This window comes from Lithobates pipiens, unplaced genomic scaffold (assembly GCF_037356315.1).
Source record: "Lithobates pipiens isolate NorthernLeopardFrog02 unplaced genomic scaffold, aLitPip1_a1.2 Scaffold_18, whole genome shotgun sequence".
In the NCBI taxonomy this organism is placed as follows: Eukaryota; Metazoa; Chordata; class Amphibia; order Anura; family Ranidae; genus Lithobates; species Lithobates pipiens.
Genome location: NW_027507758.1, coordinates 332,215,281 through 332,235,527, shown reverse-complemented (window position 1 = coordinate 332,235,527; position 20,247 = coordinate 332,215,281). Strand labels below are relative to the sequence as shown.

Sequence of the window (20,247 nt, the reverse complement as noted above, 5' to 3'; positions counted from 1 at the left end):
ACATACAAAAATAGCAGGGATGATGTAAATGTAACCGCTTGCCAACTGCCTCGCACCAATATTCGTCAGCAGAAGGTCTCATACAGGCAGAATCGCGTACCTGCGGCAAGCTCTGTGAGGACTCTATCTCCACAGGGATACCCGTGATCGCCTCACTGGGAGAAAGAACGGGGAGATGCTAATATAGACAAGCTCCCTGAGATCAGGAGCAGAGATCAGTGACGTGTCACATGTAGCCACGCCCCAGGAAACAACCCCTAGTAGTTAACCCCATTACTGCCAGTGTCATTTACACAGGAATCAGTGCATTTGTATAGCACCGATTGCTGTATAAATGACAATGGTCCCAAAAATGTGTCAAATGTCCGACGTGTCCGCCATAATGTTGCAGTCATGATAGAAATCGCTGATCGCCGCCATTACTAGTAAAAAATTTTTATAAAAAATGCCATAAAACTATCCCCTATTTTGTAAACGCTATAACTTTTGTGCAAACCAATCAATAAACGGTTACATTTTTAAAATGGATTTTTAACAAAAATATGTAGAAGAATACGTATTGGCCTAAACTGAAGAATTTAATTTTTTTTAAATATATTTCTGGGGGATATTCTAGCAATGTAAAGAATGCATTTTTTTATTTTTTTTATTTTTTTTCAAAATTGTGCCTTTTTTAAAATTTCTTTATATTTTTTTGTTTTATAGCACAAAAAATAAAAACCGCAGGGGTGATCAAATACCACCAAAAGAAATCCTGTGTGTGTGTGTGTGTGTGTGTGTGTGTGTGTAAGAACGTCAATTTTGTTTGGGGGCCATGTCACGCGACTGCGCAATTCAGTCAGTTAAAGCAACACAGTGCCGAATCGCAAAAAGTGCCCCAAAGCACCCACTCCCCATGTTGAGGGCATGCGACCTGGTACGGTTCAGTGGGGGGCGCTAGCTCATCCTGACCGGCCAGGCTGCGTGCTCGGGTAAGGGTCTGCCATGGATTTTGGGGGGACCTCCACGCTGTTTTTTTTTTTTATTTTTTGGCATGGGGGTTCCCCTTAAAATCCACACCAGACTGAAGGGCCTGGAATGCTCTTGGAGGGGGAACCCATGCTGGTTTTTTTTTTTTTTTTATTTAAAATTTGGTGTGGAGTTCCCCCTCAAGATCATCAGAGCACAAGTCAATTGCGAAAGTCGGATCAGGCAAGACGGCGATCCGATTTCAATGATATTTAATGGGCTGAAGTAGGATCGAAGTCAGACTGACTTGTGTTGAACCAGTCAAGACGGCTCCCATAGGGAAACCTTGATTTTTTCACACGTCATGCGACATGAGCTCCCAATGTCTGAGTGTTTGTCGCACCAGTGTAAACCCGGCCTCATAGTCCAAAGTTTAATTGAACAAGCTGAAGTTAGAAGCTGACTAACATGCACAGCTGCATCAAATTTTGCACTCTCCAGTTTTATTAAATCAACCCCATAGTGTTGATAGGACAGGGCTGAAGGTATTTCTCCCCAATGAGCACATATGGAAAAAAGAATGGTGGGGGGTTTTGGTACTCCATCAAGATAAAAAAAAAAAAAAAAAAAAAAAAAAAAGTGTTGGCTTTAGATATCTTGGCTATGCTATTAATATTGCAGGTCTTGTATATTATAGAATAAATAAAATGATAATATATAAGACCTGCAATATTAATAGTATAGCCAAGATATCTAAAGCCAACACTTTTTTTTTTTTTTTTTTTTTTTGTATTGGAGAAATCAATTGAATGCTTAGAACCTGATTATGTTTATTGGCTAATATTGATTCTGGTTGGAGCTCTTCTTTATTGATTCAGGTATTGCACCTACTATCTGTAACCACTTATCCATGAAAAAAATAATTGTAATAACTGAGAAGATTATGTAGAAATAAAATCATTATTTGAGTTTCCTATAATGACCACTCTCCTCCCCTCCCTTCTCTCCATTAAACATTGATAAATGTATTGTGGCAACTTTGGAAGATCTACACTTAATTTTATATTGTGCCTAAACTTTCAATATCTGCTCTTTTGAAAATGCTGTGTGCTAGGCTCTCCAGTTGGTAAATCTTACTGTATCTATTCCTTATCCGTAATTTTCACGCTTGGCAAGTTAAAACGTATAAAAAAAAAAAGTGTTTCCCATTCTGTGTACCAGTTTACAGGTGGTAACAGACTTTCTTGATAAGACGCACCACTAATTCACCAACTGCAAAACTAAGCAAGTATTGAAGGATATGACAGCATAGGAGTGCAAATTGACTTGCCTATTTTTTTTGCAAAATATAAAAATCCAGTTCTTGGTATACATCTATTTTTTTCTTTTTATGCATGGTAGTTGTTCATTTCAGCCATGCACATATAGTACCTGCAGACTAGAGCATCCAGCAGCGTAGTGAAGGTAACAAGGCCTGGTAATTTTCTGTGTCGCAGTGACATGCATTGGATACGTTAAACTGCTTTTATTAGGAACCAGGTTGCTAAGACCTTGTTCTGTCAAGTTTCTGAGTCAGTGATAAGCAGCTGGGACATTAACAGTAGTTCTGAATGTTTAAACATTTGGAATGCCATCAACTGCATATGTGGGGGCAAAACGAATTTTCACACACTGGTCTGAGTATTCTATTTTATAGATTGTAATAGCTGTTTTATTACATTAATATTGTTTTTGCTCCTGAAAGTTGCAAGAACAATTTAGCTGACCTTGTAAGGTCTGCTTAAAAAAAAAAAATATATAAAAATAAATTATAGACACAGGTTTCTGACGAGATCCTAGATATGCTGAAGACCCCAAATTTCATGAGAAGATGCTTCTGCATTGTGTTGGGATACCCCTCTCTGAGACATCGGGGCAAGACAAGAGAGGATGGTTATCATTAGGGCAGACAGATGCATATTCTTAAGGGGGGGTTATTCTGGTCGCACATTTTGCACAGCAGATTGCACTGTTAGATCTTGGGTGCATTAAAGGGATATTAAGAGCTCACTTTTTCTTTCAACAATAGACATGCTCTGATCAGTGGTTTAACACATAGCATCCACACACAGAGCAAGCTCCATAAGACACAGAGCGTGGCTCAGCACAGTGGCTACCACTTCTGTGTCTCTGCCAATGAGGATGGAGCGACCCAGGAGAGCAACTGCTCTTATTTATGCACATTTCTGGATCCAGATGAGGCTAAGGGTAAGCTTTTTGCCCCCCCCCCCCTTTTTTTTGGGGCACACAGCAGAATGTTTTAAATGTTGTTATATCTGAATTCAAGAACAGCAATTTAATATATTGCATGTTGCCATCAGTCTTTGTGTAGTGGTTGTAATAGTTTTCTTATTTGAGGCTTTTCCTATGTGGTTTTACCTGGGGTTCCTGTCAGTAACATGCTTCCTGTCCTAGGGTGACCACGCCTACTTACTGTAATGGATCTATGGCGGCGCAATGTTGTCTCCCTGGGACATGAAGTATTTTAGGGCTACAGACCACCTTCTCATCTCCATATAAAGAAGGTGATGTTCTGAGGACCACAGAGTTGGGACTAAGCAGGACTGATGACACTGGCTGGAATGTTAGTGCTGCACAGGAAATAATGAGCACACTGGATTTCTAAGAAAATCATTGGGAATTTTCTGTACTTTTTAGTGTGTTTTGGAAAAAGGCAAAACGGAAGAAATGTGCACTTCTTCTTGCAGAGATGTACCATGAATGTTTGTTTCTCCCTGAGATACCTTTTGAGGATGTGACTATTGTACATGTCCTGAAGGAGTCTTAAAGTCTATCCAAATGCAAGAACAAAATGCAACAATGCAGTTTATCAGTCCCGTTCCCCCCCCCCCCCCTTTTTTTTTATTTATTTTCGGCCGAGTACTTTTACAGTACAGAAAATGCCCACTGCTTTTTGCTGGAAATCCAGCATTCTTGTACAGAATTCTTTTACAAAATTATCAGCCTTCCTATCTATCTCTTATGGATTAAACAAACCCCTTCTATTTAAAGGCGAAGAGGAGCAAGGGAAGTGTTTGTAGTCCAAATAAGCAGAGCAGCCTGCTTCTATGGTGCATTTTAATACTACGTTTTAGCTTTACAAGAGTTGTCCCCTCATCTGGACAAAGCATATTAGTCACTCTCCAATATCAGCCTGTTTGGTGATATTCTGAGTAGCATTGTTTCTCAGCTAATGTTTTTTTTTTTTTTTCTTACAGGTCCAACACAAAAAATGAATCTCTTCCAGTCTGTGCAAAGTGCGTTGGACAATACCCTATCCGGAGATCCAACAGCAGGTACATTGTGTTTCAAGATGTGCAACATATCGGTCTACCAATGAGCCAAGTTTATGGTTTACTATCAACACTGTTCAACCGTTGGGGGATTCTTTCCCCACACTCGCTGTCAGATTTCAAAAACCGCATGCATCATTTAATCATAGAAATATGTGAATGAATTAACTACACATCCCCTCTTCCACATTGGCGGGCGGCTTCTAACCTCAATGAACTCCAAGGAAGATTGTGAGTGCACTTGTAGTTCATTAATGCTTTCAGACTGAACGTTTCCAGATGGCTAAGGACAGCCCAAATATATATAGGTTATTACATTATACATATATTATTTTCCCTAACTGTCTTTCAGGACAGCCACCTGAGACCTTGGCTCCTCCCCTCTGTAGGAAACACTGTGCCAGCCCTCTTTAAATTTCCTCCTCCCCTGCTGGCTCCTCAGTTATTTTTGTTTTCTCCAGAGGGGGGACACCACCTGGAACCAAGCTAGGGAGGCTCAGACAAAGTCCTGAAAGGGGGCAGAATCTCTTTGTACAGGCCAGGTAAAACTTAGCTGGTGAAGATCGTTGGGGACGGGGGGGACAGGGGCTCTGGTTTCACTACCAAGTGTGGTAGGTGGAGGTGTGGGCCCAGTCAGCGATTCCGGACCTGCAGCAGCAACGGGGTAAGCATAGCAGTGCAGAGGACCCCCCCCCCGAACGGAAGCCAGTTGACGTCATGTCTGGCACTTCGTTGACCCGCGGCTTCTGATGTGGGATGCTGAAAAATAGCCAGGCATGGGCCGGAGAGGGGCTGCAATTGCTGTGGAAATAGGCACTCCGGTGTCAGAGGCAAGTTCATGGGGCCCCTGGTGAGGAAAGCCCATGTGAAAAATGTTGCACACCTGCAGTTTACGCGGGGGTGGGATGTATGTAAAGTAATTTAATTATTTAATACCTGTGGGTTTTTTTATTTTATTTTTTTACACTTGGGGACTCCTGGGGCAAAACTCTGTAGAGAATGTATTAACAAATTAGTGCAGGAACATAACACTGAGCAGGGCAGTGAGCTGGCGGCATCAGTAAAGGAATTTTCTAGTATGTTTGAATCCTTTAAAACCTTATTTGAAGGGTTTCAGATCCCACAGCTTCAGACTGCTCTTTCAGCACAGCAAGTAATGTTACCAAAAAACACAAGTATTAACATCCACTAGTGCAGGCCCTCCAGTGGTCTCCAGTAGGGATGCACCGAATGGGTTTTTTGGTGCCGAAACCGATACCGAAAATGAAAAATACACTAGGCCGAAAACCGATACCGAAAATGACTGTTTTCAAAAAATATTTTTATACAGGAGGTGGTCAGAGGCTGGGGACACGGTACAGGAGGTGGTCAGAGGCTGGGGACACGGTACAGGAGGTGGTCAGAGGCTGGGGACACGGTACAGGAGGTGGTCAGAGGCTGGGGACACGGTACAGGAGGTGGTCAGAGGCTGGGGACACGGTACAGGAGGTGGTCAGAGGCTGGGGACACGGTACAGGAGATAAGTGCAGCCAGCGTTGCCCCCAGTGGCGCAGCCAGCGTTGCCCCCAGTGGCGCCCCTCTGCAGTGAAAAGAGCCGTCTGCTTGAATAGAGCGCCGGGAACATCACAGCTTTAATTTCAATAGCTGTGTGTTCCCCGTCGCGCGCCGTCACACACAGCCCCTCCCCCTTGTCCAGGCACTTTGATAGACAGATCACTCGTCCAATCTGAACAGGTGATCTGTCTATCAAAGTAACCCCGGACAAGGGGGAGGGGCTGTGTGTGACGGCGCGCGACGGGGAACACACAGCTATTGAAATTAAAGCTGTGATGTTCCCGGCGCTCTATTCAAGCAGACGGCTCTCTTCACTGCAGAGGGGCATTGCTGGCTGCATCAGTCCTGCGCTATTCACCCCCATCATGGGAGGCACCAGGGGCGGGGGCGGAGTTCCGCCCCAGGCCCAGCCCCATTTTCGGCTCAATTATCGGCCGTTTTTTTCCTTTCGGCAAATTGCCGAAAAGGGCATTTTCGGCCGATATGTTTCGGCGGCCGATATGTTTCGGCGGCCGAAATTTCGGTGCATCCCTAGTCTCCAGGGAAGAGGCTGAGGAGGAGCCAGCGCAGCCTCCGGCTCCCAAGAATCTGAGGGAGAAGCTCTGGAAGTGGATTCCAGAAAACCAGCCCGGTACAAACTGTCACTGGAAGAGGTGGAAAATCTCTTTGGGGGTGCCATTTATACCACACTGAGTATGCAAACAGAAACAAAACTCTTATCTCTACATGACCAAATGTATGAGGGCTTAGGACGGTGATGGCGAACCTTGGCACCCCAGATGTTTTGGAAATACATTTCCCATGATTCTCATGCACGCTGCAGTGTAGTTGAGCATCATGGGAAATGTAGTTCCTAAACATCTGGGGTGCCAAGGTTCACCGTCGCTGGCCTAGGAGAACAAGGAAATCCTGTCTGACGCAATGGACAAGAGGATGGACTCCCTCTTAAAGAAGTTGTGGGACTCCTAAACCAGCTATGACAGTAACTGTAGTGGCCTGGAACGTAGAGTTTTGGCTGACTCAAATACAGGCCCACACTGAGGCGGCAACTGCAAAAGAGCCGATTCTATCATCTTTCCCCATGCTCCTTTGAGGCATCGCTTATATCGCAGATGCTTCAGCGGAATTGGTATGGATGGCAGCCAGATCCTCCGCCTTATCCAACTCTGCAAGAAGAGCCCTGTTGCTAAAGACATGGCAGGGGGACTGCGCAATCTAAAGCCAAACTTTGCGGGGTCCCATTTACAGGGGACTTGGTGTTTGGACCAGGGTTGAAGAAAATGCTGGATCGCGCAGAGGACAAGAAAAAGGCATTTCCGCTGAAGTGCAAACCAGCCTGGGGACAGCCACAGCAAAATAGAGGCAGAGGGAAGACACAAAATCCTACTTTAGAGCACCCAAGGCCGAAAACCAAAAAAGACCTTGAGTACAGAGAGGGAGGGGCAATTTTTCATCCTCCTGAACAAGCCCACAACAAGCAATGACAAACTGGTCACGGTAGGAGGGAAAACTGGGGGCCTTCCTCTCATGATGGAAAAAGATACCCTCCAATCAGGTACGACAGGACTAGAAGGAATTCAATCTCGCCGCTTCCATCGGCGAGATTGACACCTTGCGAGCCCCATTGCCTGGTATGGGTTTTGAGGGTAACCCCATTACCGAAAAAACGGTGTGGGGGGCCCCCCCCAAAGTCCATATCAGACCCTTATCCGAGCACGCAGCCCGGCCGGTCAGGAAAGGGGGTCGGGACAAGCGAGCGCCCCCCCCCCCCGAACCGTACCAGGCCGCATGCCCTTAACATGGGGGGGCGTGGGTGCTTTGGGGAAGGGGGGCGCCCTGCACCCCCCCCACCCCAAAGCACCTTTTTCCCATGTTGATGAGGACAAGGGCTTCTTCCTGACAACCCTGGCCCTTGGTTGTCAGGGTGGGCGGGCGGGGGCTTATCGGAATCGGGGGGGGGGGGGGGGGGCCCTTATTATGTGAATGAGTATGGGTTACATCGTACCCCTACCCATTCACCTGAGGGAAAAAGTGTCAATAAAAAAAACACGCAAAGGTTTTTAAAGTAGTTTATTAGGCAATTTCGGGGGTCTTCTTCCGACTTCTCCGCGCTTTCCGTCTCTTCTCGCCAGGCTCCTCTGCTATCTTCTGCTCTTTTACTAGTGGAGGAGCCCGGCTTTCTCCTTTGCCGTCTTCTTTCTTCTGATGTTGACACGACGCTCTCTCCCGCTGTAATGGCGTGGACACGGTGCGGCGCGACTTGTATGTGACATCACTCAGTGACCCCGCCCCTTATGCCTAATATAAGTCGCCGTCCACCGTGTCCACGGCATTACAGTGGGTGAGAGCGCCATGTCAACATCGGAAGAACAGAAGGAGGAAGGCGACGGCGATGATGGCTAAGTAATCCCCAAAGCACCCAACCCCCCCATGTTGAGGGCATGCAGACTGGTACGGTTTGGAGTGGGGGGGGGGGGGGGGGGTCGCTTGCTCATCCCCACCCCCTTTCCTGACTGACCGGGCTGCATGCTTGGATAAGGGTCTGGTGTGGACTTTGGGGGGACCCAGCAGCGTTTTTACCATCAATGCCTGCCCACTCCAGTGTGTAAGCAGCCTTAAGTGATACAGAAAATTTCTTGCATTTAAACATTTATTAAACAAAACAAACCTCCAATCATTTTACTTGTATGTATAATTTAAATAAGAAACTATGTTTCAATATTACACAAAAAAAGGGGCTAATGTGTGTCTCTCCCACTCACTCCCTTGCATTGACTTCTTACAGAAGTCATTTGCAAGTCGCGCTGAAGTTATAATCTGCATTTTTTTTTATCGGCACAATCGGCCGATTAAAAAAAACACCAAATATTGGTTGACCTCTACTCAAGATCACCCCAAAACAGATTTTACATCACCAAAAAACAAAGAAAAGGCCAGAGGATTATTTATAACCCATAAAAGAACTGGGGGGGGGGGGGGGAAGAGACAAAGTCCATAACCAAAGTACCAATAGAAGAAAGAGGTCAGGGCTTCGACTCCCATATATTTGGAATGGTCAGGCAAATGCTCAAACCTCAATCTAGCTATAATCTGCAAAAGATTCAGGATAAACCCCATATATTTAGTAAAGGCTCTACTACCTCCAAACTGTTATATGGCTTCCCTGGATCTAAAGGATGTGTACTTGCACATCCCGATGGTTTAGAGTTACCAAACTTTTCTAAGATTAGCAATAAGAGCAAAGAAGAACCATGCACCTACACTTTCAGGCTCTATTCTTCAGCCTGTCTGTCCTCTTCGCCCCGAATTTTTCTAAAAATTGTCGGAAGCCCTGGCGACACTTTGAGTCAAGGGTATCTCGGTCATCGACTATCTAGATCTCCTCTCTTGCAAACTCTCCTGTGCAATTTACTAGAGTACACACAGGCATTCCTAGAAAATCTAGGTTGGTTGGTGAACATAGAAAAATCCAACCCAAACCCCCCCCCACTCAGCAAATAACCTACTTTTGGGTACGTACTAGACTCGGCTCAAGAGTTTTTCTACCCAAAAAAATAGCTTTAGATTGACTTTAAAGGAAATACAGTTGCTGCTGCCATTGACCTCCTAACAACCATAGTTGCCTCTCTGCTTTTCCCTTTTAAAAAAATAAAATAAAATGTCTCAGCCTTTAACATGGAGCGTTAAACAAGTTAATGTTCCTGTGTGCTCTAATGACGATCAAGTATGGCTGCTCGACAGTAAAGTCTACACTGAACAGAGATTGCCTGTCTTGGGAATATAGTTGCACATGCAACTATTTAGTCGTATTAATTTGAGAGTGGATTTTATGTACTAAGTGTTTCTAATGTAATTATAAGGCATGTACCTATTTCTTCTGAGCTCCATTTAATTTTAAATGCAATGCCAGTTTGTATAACAATAACAGATGTATGTTATTCTCACCAAGGAGATCCATCTTGACAGGGCTTTCTTCACTTCTAATTAACTTCACATATTTGTGGCTGTCAAACGCATAACACAGAACATGAAAATGATGCTGTCAGATTCTTTTAAGATGCCATTTTCTGAAATGTCTCACGCACGGCTCTGTCGCAGTCAGCACAGCCTGTGAAAACACTAAAATAAAAAAAATCTGGTGTGGGGTTGTTTTTTTTATTTTTTTTTTTATCTGCTCTTGCTTGATCTTCAAGACAGCCATGTGATCAAGCCCAGCAGTGAACATGCAGAGCTGCTGTTGAGCTGTGACCGTAAAAAAAAAAAAAAAGTGTGTGTATGTGTATATGTATGTATATATGTGTGTGTGTGTGTGTGTGTGTGTGTGTGTGTGTGTGTGTGTGTGTGTGTGTAATTTTGTTTTAAGCAACATTTGATTTAATTCATTCAGGAATCTGTGAATGAAAGAACTAAAAGTCCTGTCTCTACCACAGCAGATGAACTTGTTCTCAATGGAACACCAATGATAACCGCAGTAGCCCATTGACACTGCTTCCAGCATCTCCAACTGAAAGCCCATACAGGGGTACAGGTGAGGAGCTGGAGGAAGAGTTTTTGGGAGCCTAATATTGCTTCTGCTATCCGCTAATAACAGGAGCAATGTATTGCAGGCTCTTTTGGGGGAAAAAATTGCCTTTAGCAGGTATAGCTATGTAAAACATTAAGTGTTCATACAGCAGGGCTCAAAATTTCAAGTTCTGAGCTACTAGTCAAGCCTCAAGGGTTACTTGCCACCAGTTGCCCCACCCCTATACACACCCTCATAAATTTTCATGAAATGATGCTTAAAGTTTTTATATAGAATTAAATTATAAAAATATTAACAACTTTATCTTTGTCCGTCAATGCAGCCTGCCTGTGCAGGGGAGGAGAGTAATTGCCGGCCAGATCAGAGCGCCGAGGAACATCACAGCTTTCATTTCAATTTCGGTATGTGCTCGCCGTCATACAGCCCCACCTCCTGGCCTGGGAACTTTGATAAACAGATCACCCGTCTAATCCCAGGATGTGACGTAGATCAAAGTTCCCAGGCCAGGAGGTGGGGCTGTATGTGGCTGGGAACGCACAGCAATTGAAATTAAAGCTGTGATGTTCCTTGGCGCTCTGATCATCCGGCCGCCTCTCTCTTCAACTCCACTGGGAGAACAGCTCACGTAAACCCCATCTGCTGGCGGTTCTCTTCTTGTCCCTGATTTACCCCCCCCCCCCAGGCTCCCAGGCAGCCATAGCTCGCCAGCCCTCAAATTCCACTCGCAAAATGTGAGCAGGTGAGTAGGTTTGAGGGCTGCTATACGTTACTGTTTAAAATCCAGTAATACAGAGTTTCATCCTGCTCGGCACACATTCAGTTGCTCTCTATTTTTAGGCGCTGCTGAGTTTGTAGAGGCCGATCTGCTGAAAGCCCTAAAGTGGAATTAAACCCTCCTATCCTTTACAGCGAAGGATGCGGCTTCTGTTTAATCTGCAACTGCCATGGTGCAGCACATGGTATCATTTGACTCCAGCCATTTCATGGTTTGGCTGAGGACATAAGTAAAAGTGACAGCATAGAAATCCTGCCATTCCAGCAATGTAACTTCTTTTAAACTGTTCAATCCATGGGTTTAGTTTGCTTTATGATTTACTGGTGTTCAGGGACTCTGGGATTCAGGCAGCCTCCAGCAAGAAGAAACGGGAAGCATGCTGAAAGATAGATTATATATATATATATATATATATATATATATATATATATATATATATATATATATATATATATATATATATATATATATATATATATATATATATATTTTTGCCAAAAAATTGCATTTGCAAGAACGCTGCACAAATGCAGCGTGACATAAAATATCGAAACAACTGCCATATTATTCTCTAGGGTCTCTGCTAAAACAAATATATATATATATATATATATATATATATATTATATTATATTATATTATTTGGAGGTCCTAAGTAATTTTCTAGCAGAAAATAATGATTTTAACTTGTAAGCAACAAGTTGCTGTGTGGCGTGGTGGGTTTTTTTTTTTATTTTATTTTTTTATATATTGTATATCAAGTTGCTATAGGTATACTTCCGCTTTTAAGTAGGCCTAATGGGGAACTAATATCTCAGTTCCTCATCAGGTTCCACAGTCCCATGGGCATTGCCATATTTGGGTAATGACATCATCCCTAGGCAATTTGTTGTAGCTTTGGGCTGGGGAATCTTCTGTCCAACAGCTTATTGGCACTGGGGGTATAGCACTGTGTATGTGTTTGTGTGAAAGCTGTCACATACAGTATCTCGCAAAAGTGAGTACACCCCTCACATTTTTGTACATAAAATAAAATATCTTTTTATGTGACAACACTGAAGAAATTACACTATGTAGAGTGGTGAGTGTACAGCTTGTATAACCGTATAAATTTGCTGTCCCCTCAAAATAACAACACACAGCCATTAATGTCTAAACTGCTGGCAACAAAAGTGAGTAAACCCCTAAGTAAAAATGTCCAAATTGGGCCCAATTAGCCATTTTCCCTCCCCAGTGTCATGTGACTCGTTGGTGTTACAAGGTCTCAGGTGTGCATGGGGAGCAGTTGTGTTTAAATTTGGTGTTTTATCGCGCTCACTCTCTCAAACTGGTCACTGGAAGTTCAACATGGCATCTCATGACAAAGAACGCCTGAGGATCTGAAAAAAATAATTGTTGCTCTATATAAAGATACGCTATAAGAAGATTGCCAAGACGCTGAAACTGAGCTGCAGCACGGTAGCCAAGACCATACAGCGGTTTAACAGGACAGGTTCCACACTGGTCGAGCAAAGAAGTTGAGGGTGTCATATCGAGAGGTTGTCTTTGGAAAATGGACGTATTAGTGCTGCAAGCATTGCTACAGGGGTTTAAGGGGGGGGGGTCAGCCTGTCAACTCAGAGCATATGCCTCACACTGCATCAAATTGGTTTGCATGGCTGTCATCCCAGAAGGAACCCTCTTCTAAAGATGATGTACAAGAGCCCGCAAACATTTTGGTGAAGACAAGCAGACTAAGGACATGGATTACTGGAACCATGTCCTGTGGTCTGATGAGACCAAGATAAACTTATTTGGTTCAGATGGTGTAAAGCATGCCTGGTTGCAACCAGGTGAGGAGTACAAGCATGGTGGTGGGAGTGTCATGACCTTGGGCTGCATGAGTGCGGCCAGCACTGGGGAGCTACAGTTCATTGAGGGAACCATTTATAACAACGTGTACTGTAACATACTGAAGCAGAGCATGATCACCCCCCTCTTCGGAGACTGGGCTGCAGCGCAGTATTCCAACATAGCGACCCCAAACACACTTCAAGATGACCACTACCTTGCTGAAGAAGTTGAGGGTAAAGGTGCTGGACTGGCCAAGCATGTCTTCAGACCTAAACCCTATTGAGCATCTGTGGGGCATCCTCAAACAGAAGGTGGAGCGCAAGGTGTCTAACATCCACCAGCTCTATGATGTTGTCATGAAGGAGTGGAGGAGGACTCCAGTGGCAACCTGTGAAGCTCTGGTGAACTCCATGCCCAAGAGGTTTAGGGCAGTGCTGGAAAATAATGGTGTACTCCTTTTTGTTGCCAGCGGTTTAGAAATTAATTCTAAATTTTGAGGGGACAGCAAATTCACACTGTTATACAAGCTGTACACTCACTACTTTACATTGTAGCAAAGTGTCATCTCTTCAGTGTTGTCACATGAAAAGATATAATAAAATATTTACAAAAAATGTGAGTGATGTACTCACTATTGTGAGATACTGTACATGACCGCTCTCTAGCGCAGAAATACCTCACTCCGAATACTGGTGCATCTCTTTATGCCAGCTCAAAGCTAGCCAAAGTAATTGCTAGATTCCTAATCTGAGGACTGGTAGTAACTCTTTTTAAGGGGAGCAAAAATAAGTTATTTCCTATAGAGACCAGTAGGGTTTTATCTTTTATTTGTGAAAATGAAACCAGGAATCTGCTTTTGTCACTTTTGGGCAATTATATAATATCATTTTTCTTCCATTTTGAATAATAGGACTGTTCTAATTTTTGTCCTCGTAATTTGACATTTCACCCTATGAAATCTGACAGTGATTATGAATAATAGAGGCAATGGCTTCTGACTTGGTGATGTGACACCATTGTTTGTTCTTCTTTTCCCTATGCCTCCAAAAGGCTTATTCAACTATTTCTTTATCCTTGCTTTCTCATCCTTTTGTTTTTGAACCATTTGCTACCTGTTGTTCCTTTTTGGTTTTTCTTTCCACTTATTTCTTACTAATGTTACTCCTCAAAATCATTTCTTGTGTATCTTTTCTTAACTTCTAACTTGAAAACTGAAACCCAAATTTTTTTTTTTTTTTTTTTTTTTTTTTATATCATGACCTACATTTTGTGCTAATTAGGATAGCTAAATTTTGTAGTGCCATGGTGCAAACACACAACGGGGGTTATTTACATAAGGCAAATCCATATTGCACTTTCAAGTGCAGTTGCTGTAGATTTGAGGGGGACATGCAAGAACAGCATTTTTGCATGATTGATGGTAAAATCGGCAGAGCTTCCCCTCAGATCTACAGAGACTGTACTTACAAGTGTACTTGCAGTGCAGAGTGGATTTACCTTTTAGTAAATCAATCCCAATGTCCACTGGTGGTTGGGAATGCTGGCTTTTACTAACCTGTGTTGGAATGAGCCAATATATTTTCCATTTGCAAATAACTTTTTTGTGCTTTGTTCTGTTTTGAAATGATGGCAGAATGTTTCTGGTACAAATGCATTTTTTTTTTTGTTTTTTTTATCTATTTTCTATTTATAATGAAACTATTAAAAAAAAAAAAAAAAACTAAAAACAAACTAATACTGGTCAAAACGGGGGGAGTTTTGGTAACTGATATTTCAGTTCATATCATTAGTAAGTCCCATGCCAACATTTATCAGCTATAGTATCTTGTTCTTTCTGCTTCAGTTAAAAACATCTAAAGTTGTATCCTATTTTATCTAATTTAAAAGGCAATGCCAGGTAGACCGTAGTAGATTCCCATTTCAGATATAGATTTTTTCTCATTTTTAACCACTTAAATTCCCAGTCCAACTTTCAGATTTCAGTGCTACCACATTTTTAATGACAATTGCGCTGTCATGCGACTATGTACCCAAACAAAATTTTTATCAACCCCCCCCCCCACACAAACACACAAACACACACACACACACACACACACACACACACACACACACACACACACAAATTGAGCTTTCTTTTGGTGGTTTTTGTTTTTTGAGCTACAAATTAAAAAAAAAAAAAAAGACAGATTTTTTTTTTTTTTTTTTTTTTTTTTTTTTTTTTTACAAAAAACAACTTAAAGTGGAGTGCCCCAAAAAAAAGTCAGCAGCTACAAATACTGCAGCTGCTGATATTTAATAATCGGACACTTACCTGTCCCAGGGTCCAGCGATGCAGGGGAACGAAGCCCCCCCCCCTTGTTCTCCGGTCGCGGCGCCGTCATTCATACTATGGGCACCCGGCTGTGGCTTCACAGCCGGGCACCCACTAAGCAGGGCGCCGTGATGCGTGACAGGTCCCAGATGACTGTGCGGCGCGAGGGGAAGTGATGTCACCAGCCCGGGCAAGGAAGAAGGCAGACTACGAGGGACCCCCTAGCAACAGGTATTAAGAATTTTTTTTTTTTTTTTTTCTCCAATTATTTTTTTTTTTAAAGATTTTTAAACACTTTTTTTTTTTTTTTTGGTGGCAACACCACTTTAAGTAATTGTTCTCTGGGCACTGATGAGGCTGCACTGGCGAGGCAGTACTGATTGGCACTGATCATGAGGCATGGCAGGCATCACTGATGGGCACAGATTGCCATCCCTAATGGGCACTGATTGACATCCCTGGTGGTCATGGGTGGACAGCCTTGAGGGGGCTGCACTGATAATCAATGCGCTGACCCCTGTCAGTGCGAGTAGTGGAAAAGCCGATGCACAACTTTTCCTGTTTACGCTGTGATCAGCGTCATAGGCTCTTTACCTAGATCGGAAATGCGGTGTGTCAGACTGACCTCGTGTAGGGGTGTTGCATACATATGATGTTCCCAACTGTCTCTGATTTAGAACAGTCCCTTATTTTGGTCTGATCTACATAGTATGTAAAATGCACTTTTTTTTTTTTTCTTTTTTTTTTCTTTCAAAAAGTCGTCAGGATAACAGAACCACTTTCCTGCCTTCATTTTGCTATATGGCAGTCAGGAAGTGGTTAATTGTTGGGGTTTTATTTATTTTTTAATATAAAATGTGGGGGAGGATTGTAATATTTAGTTGCTTTTTATGAAGGATAAAAATCTAGACCCTTTTGGTTTACATAGTCTGGAATATAGTGAAATCATTTGCATTAATTCAGTTTAAAAGTCCTCTAGTTCCCTCTACTGGTGCGCTAGTAATGTTTAACCACTTGCTTACTGGGCACTTAAACCCCCCTCAGTCCCAGACCAATTTTCAGCTTTCAGCGCTGATGCACTTTGAGTGACAATTACGCGGTCATACAACACTGTACCCAAATGAATTTTTTATCATTTTTTTCCCACAAATAGAGCTTTCTTTTGGTGGTATTTAGTTACAGCTCGGAGTTTTATTTTTTGCTAAACAAACAAAAAAAGATGCAAAAAAAAAAAAAAAAAAAAATCATGTTTTAATAGTTTGTTATAAAATTTTGCAAACGGGTCATTTTTCTCCTTCATTGAAGTGCGCTGATTAGGCGGCACTGATAGGCTGCATTGGTGGGCACTGATGGGCTGCATTGGTGGGCACTGATGGGCTGCATTGGTGGGCACTGATGGGCTGCATTGGTGGGCACTGATGGGCTGCATTGGTGGGCACTGATGGGCTGCATTGGTGGGCACTGATGGGCTGCATTGGTGGGCACTGATGGGCTGCATTGGTGGGCACTGATGGGCTGCATTGGTGGGCACTGATGGGCTGCATTGGTGGGCACTGATGGGCTGCATTGGTGGGCACTGATGGGCTGCATTGGTGGGCACTGATGGGCTGCATTGGTGGGCACTGATGGGCTGCATTGGTGGGCACTGATGGGCTGCATTGGTGGGCACTGATGGGCTGCATTGGTGGGCACTGATGGGCTGCATTGGTGGGCACTGATGGGCTGCATTGGTGGGCACTGATGGGCTGCATTGGTGGGCACTGATGGGCTGCATTGGTGGGCACTGATGGGCTGCATTGGTGGGCACTGATGGGCTGCATTGGTGGGCACTGATGGGCTGCATTGGTGGGCACTGATGGGCTGCATTGGTGGGCACTGATGGGCTGCATTGGTGGGCACTGATGGGCTGCATTGGTGGGCACTGATGGGCTGCATTGGTGGGCACTGATGGGCTGCATTGGTGGGCACTGATAGGCATAGTTAAGGCGGCACTAATAGGCACAGATAAGGCGGCACTGATGGGCAAAGATGGGCACAGATAAGATGGCACGGATGGGTGGCACGGATAAGTGGCACGGATGGGTGGCACGGATGGGCACTGATAGGTACCACAGATAGATGGGACTGATGGGCACTGATAGGTGGCACTGATAGGTGGCACTGCTGGGCACTGATGGGCGGCACTGCTGGGCACTGATGGGCGGCACTGCTGGGCACTGATGGGCGGCACTGGGGTGCAGCACCTGAGGCAGATTTTGGGTGGCACTGTGGGTGGCACTGTGGGTGGCACTGCTGGGTGGCACTGTGGGCACTGCTGGGTGGCACTGTGGGCACTGCTGGGTGGCACTGTGGGCACTATGGGCACTGCTGGGTGGCACTGACAGGGGGGCACTTACTTTATTTCAGGATGGCACTGCGGGTGGCAGGTGGGCACTGGCAGGGGGCAGGTGTCCTTTTAAATTGCTGGCCGTGATCGGGACTGATGTCCCGAACACGGCCGCCGGCGATCGGCTTTTTTTTTTTCTCCTCGCGCTGTCAGCGCGAGGAGGAATACTAGCCGATTACCGGCTCCGTTTTATCACATGATCAGCTGTCATTGGCTGACAGCTGATCACGTGATAAGGGGTCGGGATCGACCCCTTACACGGATCGGTGATCAGGCGAGTCTCACGGACTCGCCGATCACAGAGCGCGCCGCGCGCGCCCCTCAGGGGGCGCGCAGGCCGCTCGTAACCGGGACTACGTCAATAGACGTAGTCCCGAAAATGTGGGTCCGCGCTATTGCCGTCATTTTGCAATAGCGCGGATCCCAAGTGGTTAAGGAAAAGATAAGGCTTTAATTGCTTTTTCTGCTTTTTATTTTTTTTTTTTTTTTTTTTTTTTTTTTTAAATGCTTGGTGGTTAATCTATTTTATACTGTTCCACAAGGTTACCTACTATGAGAGCTGGATGTGGCAAATCTCAATTAAGAAACGTATACATTCAAAACTATTGTTAAAAAAATGATATTCTGCCAGGATACATACGTACATACATACACTTTTTTTTTTATTTTTTTTTTATTTATTTTTTTTATTCCACACACCTGTGCTCATATATTTACATACCCTGGCAGAAAGAACAAAAAACAATTTTCTTTCACTCATGGTGATTAATAATGGCTTCAACCAAACACTAAGTCGACTGTTTTACGTTTACTTTTTTGATGACACTGCATTCATCTTGCCATCAATTTTAACCAAATTTCCTTTCCTTTTTTTGTAGCTCGCACATCCCCAAAACATTAGCGACCCACCTCCACGTTTGAAAGTAGGAATGGTGTACCTTTTTCATCATAGGCCTTGTTGACTCCTCTCCAAAGGTAGCATTTATGGTTGTGGCCAAAACGCTACATTTCTCCAGTCATCTTCCAGGACGGCACACCTGAGAGATGACTGGTCTCACCTGGCAGGAAACCCAATCAACAGAGTTTAAAAAGCCCCACCCCTCCCTCTGACCCTCAGTTATTGATTTGTTTCCCACACTGAGGCCGCGAAACCGTTTGTGTGTGTGTGTGTGTGTGGTGGATTTTATTTTTTTTTTTTTTATTTTTTTTTTTTTTTTGGAGAGACCTAAGGTCTGGGACCATAGTCGCCCCCACCTTGGAGCAGGCTCAGAGCAGTCAGTGGTGTCCGTAAGTGGCTCAGTTTTTTTTTTTTTTTTTTCTCTCTAGGGGGTTCCCTTAAACTGTCAGGTGGAAAGATGGTCTCCCCTGAATGTTTTCTGGGGCACTAGGATAGGTGAGGTGTCCATAACCCCAGGGGCCACGTGTGCTCACTCTCCCCCCCCCCCCCCACCTGAGAGTGGCTGATGGCTGGGAGGGCCGCTTGTCATCCCCTGGAGACCGGGGAAGCTGTGTGCAGGCTGACCGCTGTGAGTTGCCCCCCAGGAAGAGAGCTGTGCCTTTCCGTGTGTCCGCTTGGTGCGAGCGGCATGTCCGGAAGCCGCCGCGACATTTCCGGCGGTTCCGAACTTCGCCAAAATACCGGTGAGCGCTGATAGAAGAGGCAGCAAGCGGGAAAGAGCGAGGGGCCAGAGATCCACTATCCCTCAGAGGCCTGAGCGCCTGCATATACTTCCACAGATAAAGCTGTAAGGATAGAAAAGGAGGGAGGATCAGAGCTCGCAGCGCCAGAGGTTGCCACAGGGGGTGAGTAACTTTGCTGGAGCTGGGAGGGGTGGGGGGTGACAATTGGGGTGGCTCTATTTCCCCCTTCTCCAAAAAGGATACTTGGTGACAGTGGCTAATGGGATAACTTTTTTTTGTTTACAGAGACAGAATGCCCTGCCCAGGGGATGGTCAGCAGGTCTAAAACTAAAGCCACGTTAAAGTCTAAGCGCTGTGGTTACTGTAATGATAAAATTGCACAGGACCACAATAAGCCTTTCTGTTACAAATGCTTCTACATGCTGGCAGGCAAGGAGAAGTTGGCTCAAGTTGATGGACCATGTCTCGCCAAAAGAGTCCAAGGAGGTGGTAGACTCCCTGGAAGTCATTGGGAGGGCAATGGCTTACCTAGCAGACGCTGCGGGGGAGATAGTAAGAATGACTGTTAAGTCAGTGGCATTACTGAACTCAGCCAGGAGGGCCCTTTGGGTCAAAACTTGGGATGGAGATTTTACCTCTAAGTCCCGACTGTATGGTATCCCCTTTGAAGGCTCCCTGCTCTTTAGTTCGGGACTGGAACAGGTTATTTCCCGATCCACGGAAAAGGGTAAAAAATTCCCTACAAAGCCCAAGAGGTAGAAAGGGAAGAAGTTTTTTCGTGGCCCCTCTGCAAAGAGCCACTTTAAGAGCAAGAGTGATCAGAGGAAGGAGATGGGGCTTAGGAAGGGCTAGGAAAAAAGTGGAATTCTTTTTTGCGGGTCTGGACCTTCCAGTAAGGATACCAAATGACGCCAACATAAAAGTTGGCGCAAGGCTCTG

The 20,247-nt window shown here is 44.5% G+C and overlaps 1 protein-coding gene across 1 annotated transcript in view; it reads left to right on the top strand.

Annotated features, from left to right (window-relative positions):
* BCKDHB (branched chain keto acid dehydrogenase E1 subunit beta) overlaps positions 1-20,247 on the top strand; it is a 283,203-nt gene that overhangs the window by 10,108 nt on the left and 252,848 nt on the right. The window contains 1 exon segment of the mRNA XM_077487334.1: positions 4,206-4,283. Within this exon segment, the coding sequence (XP_077343460.1) occupies positions 4,206-4,283 (78 nt within the window).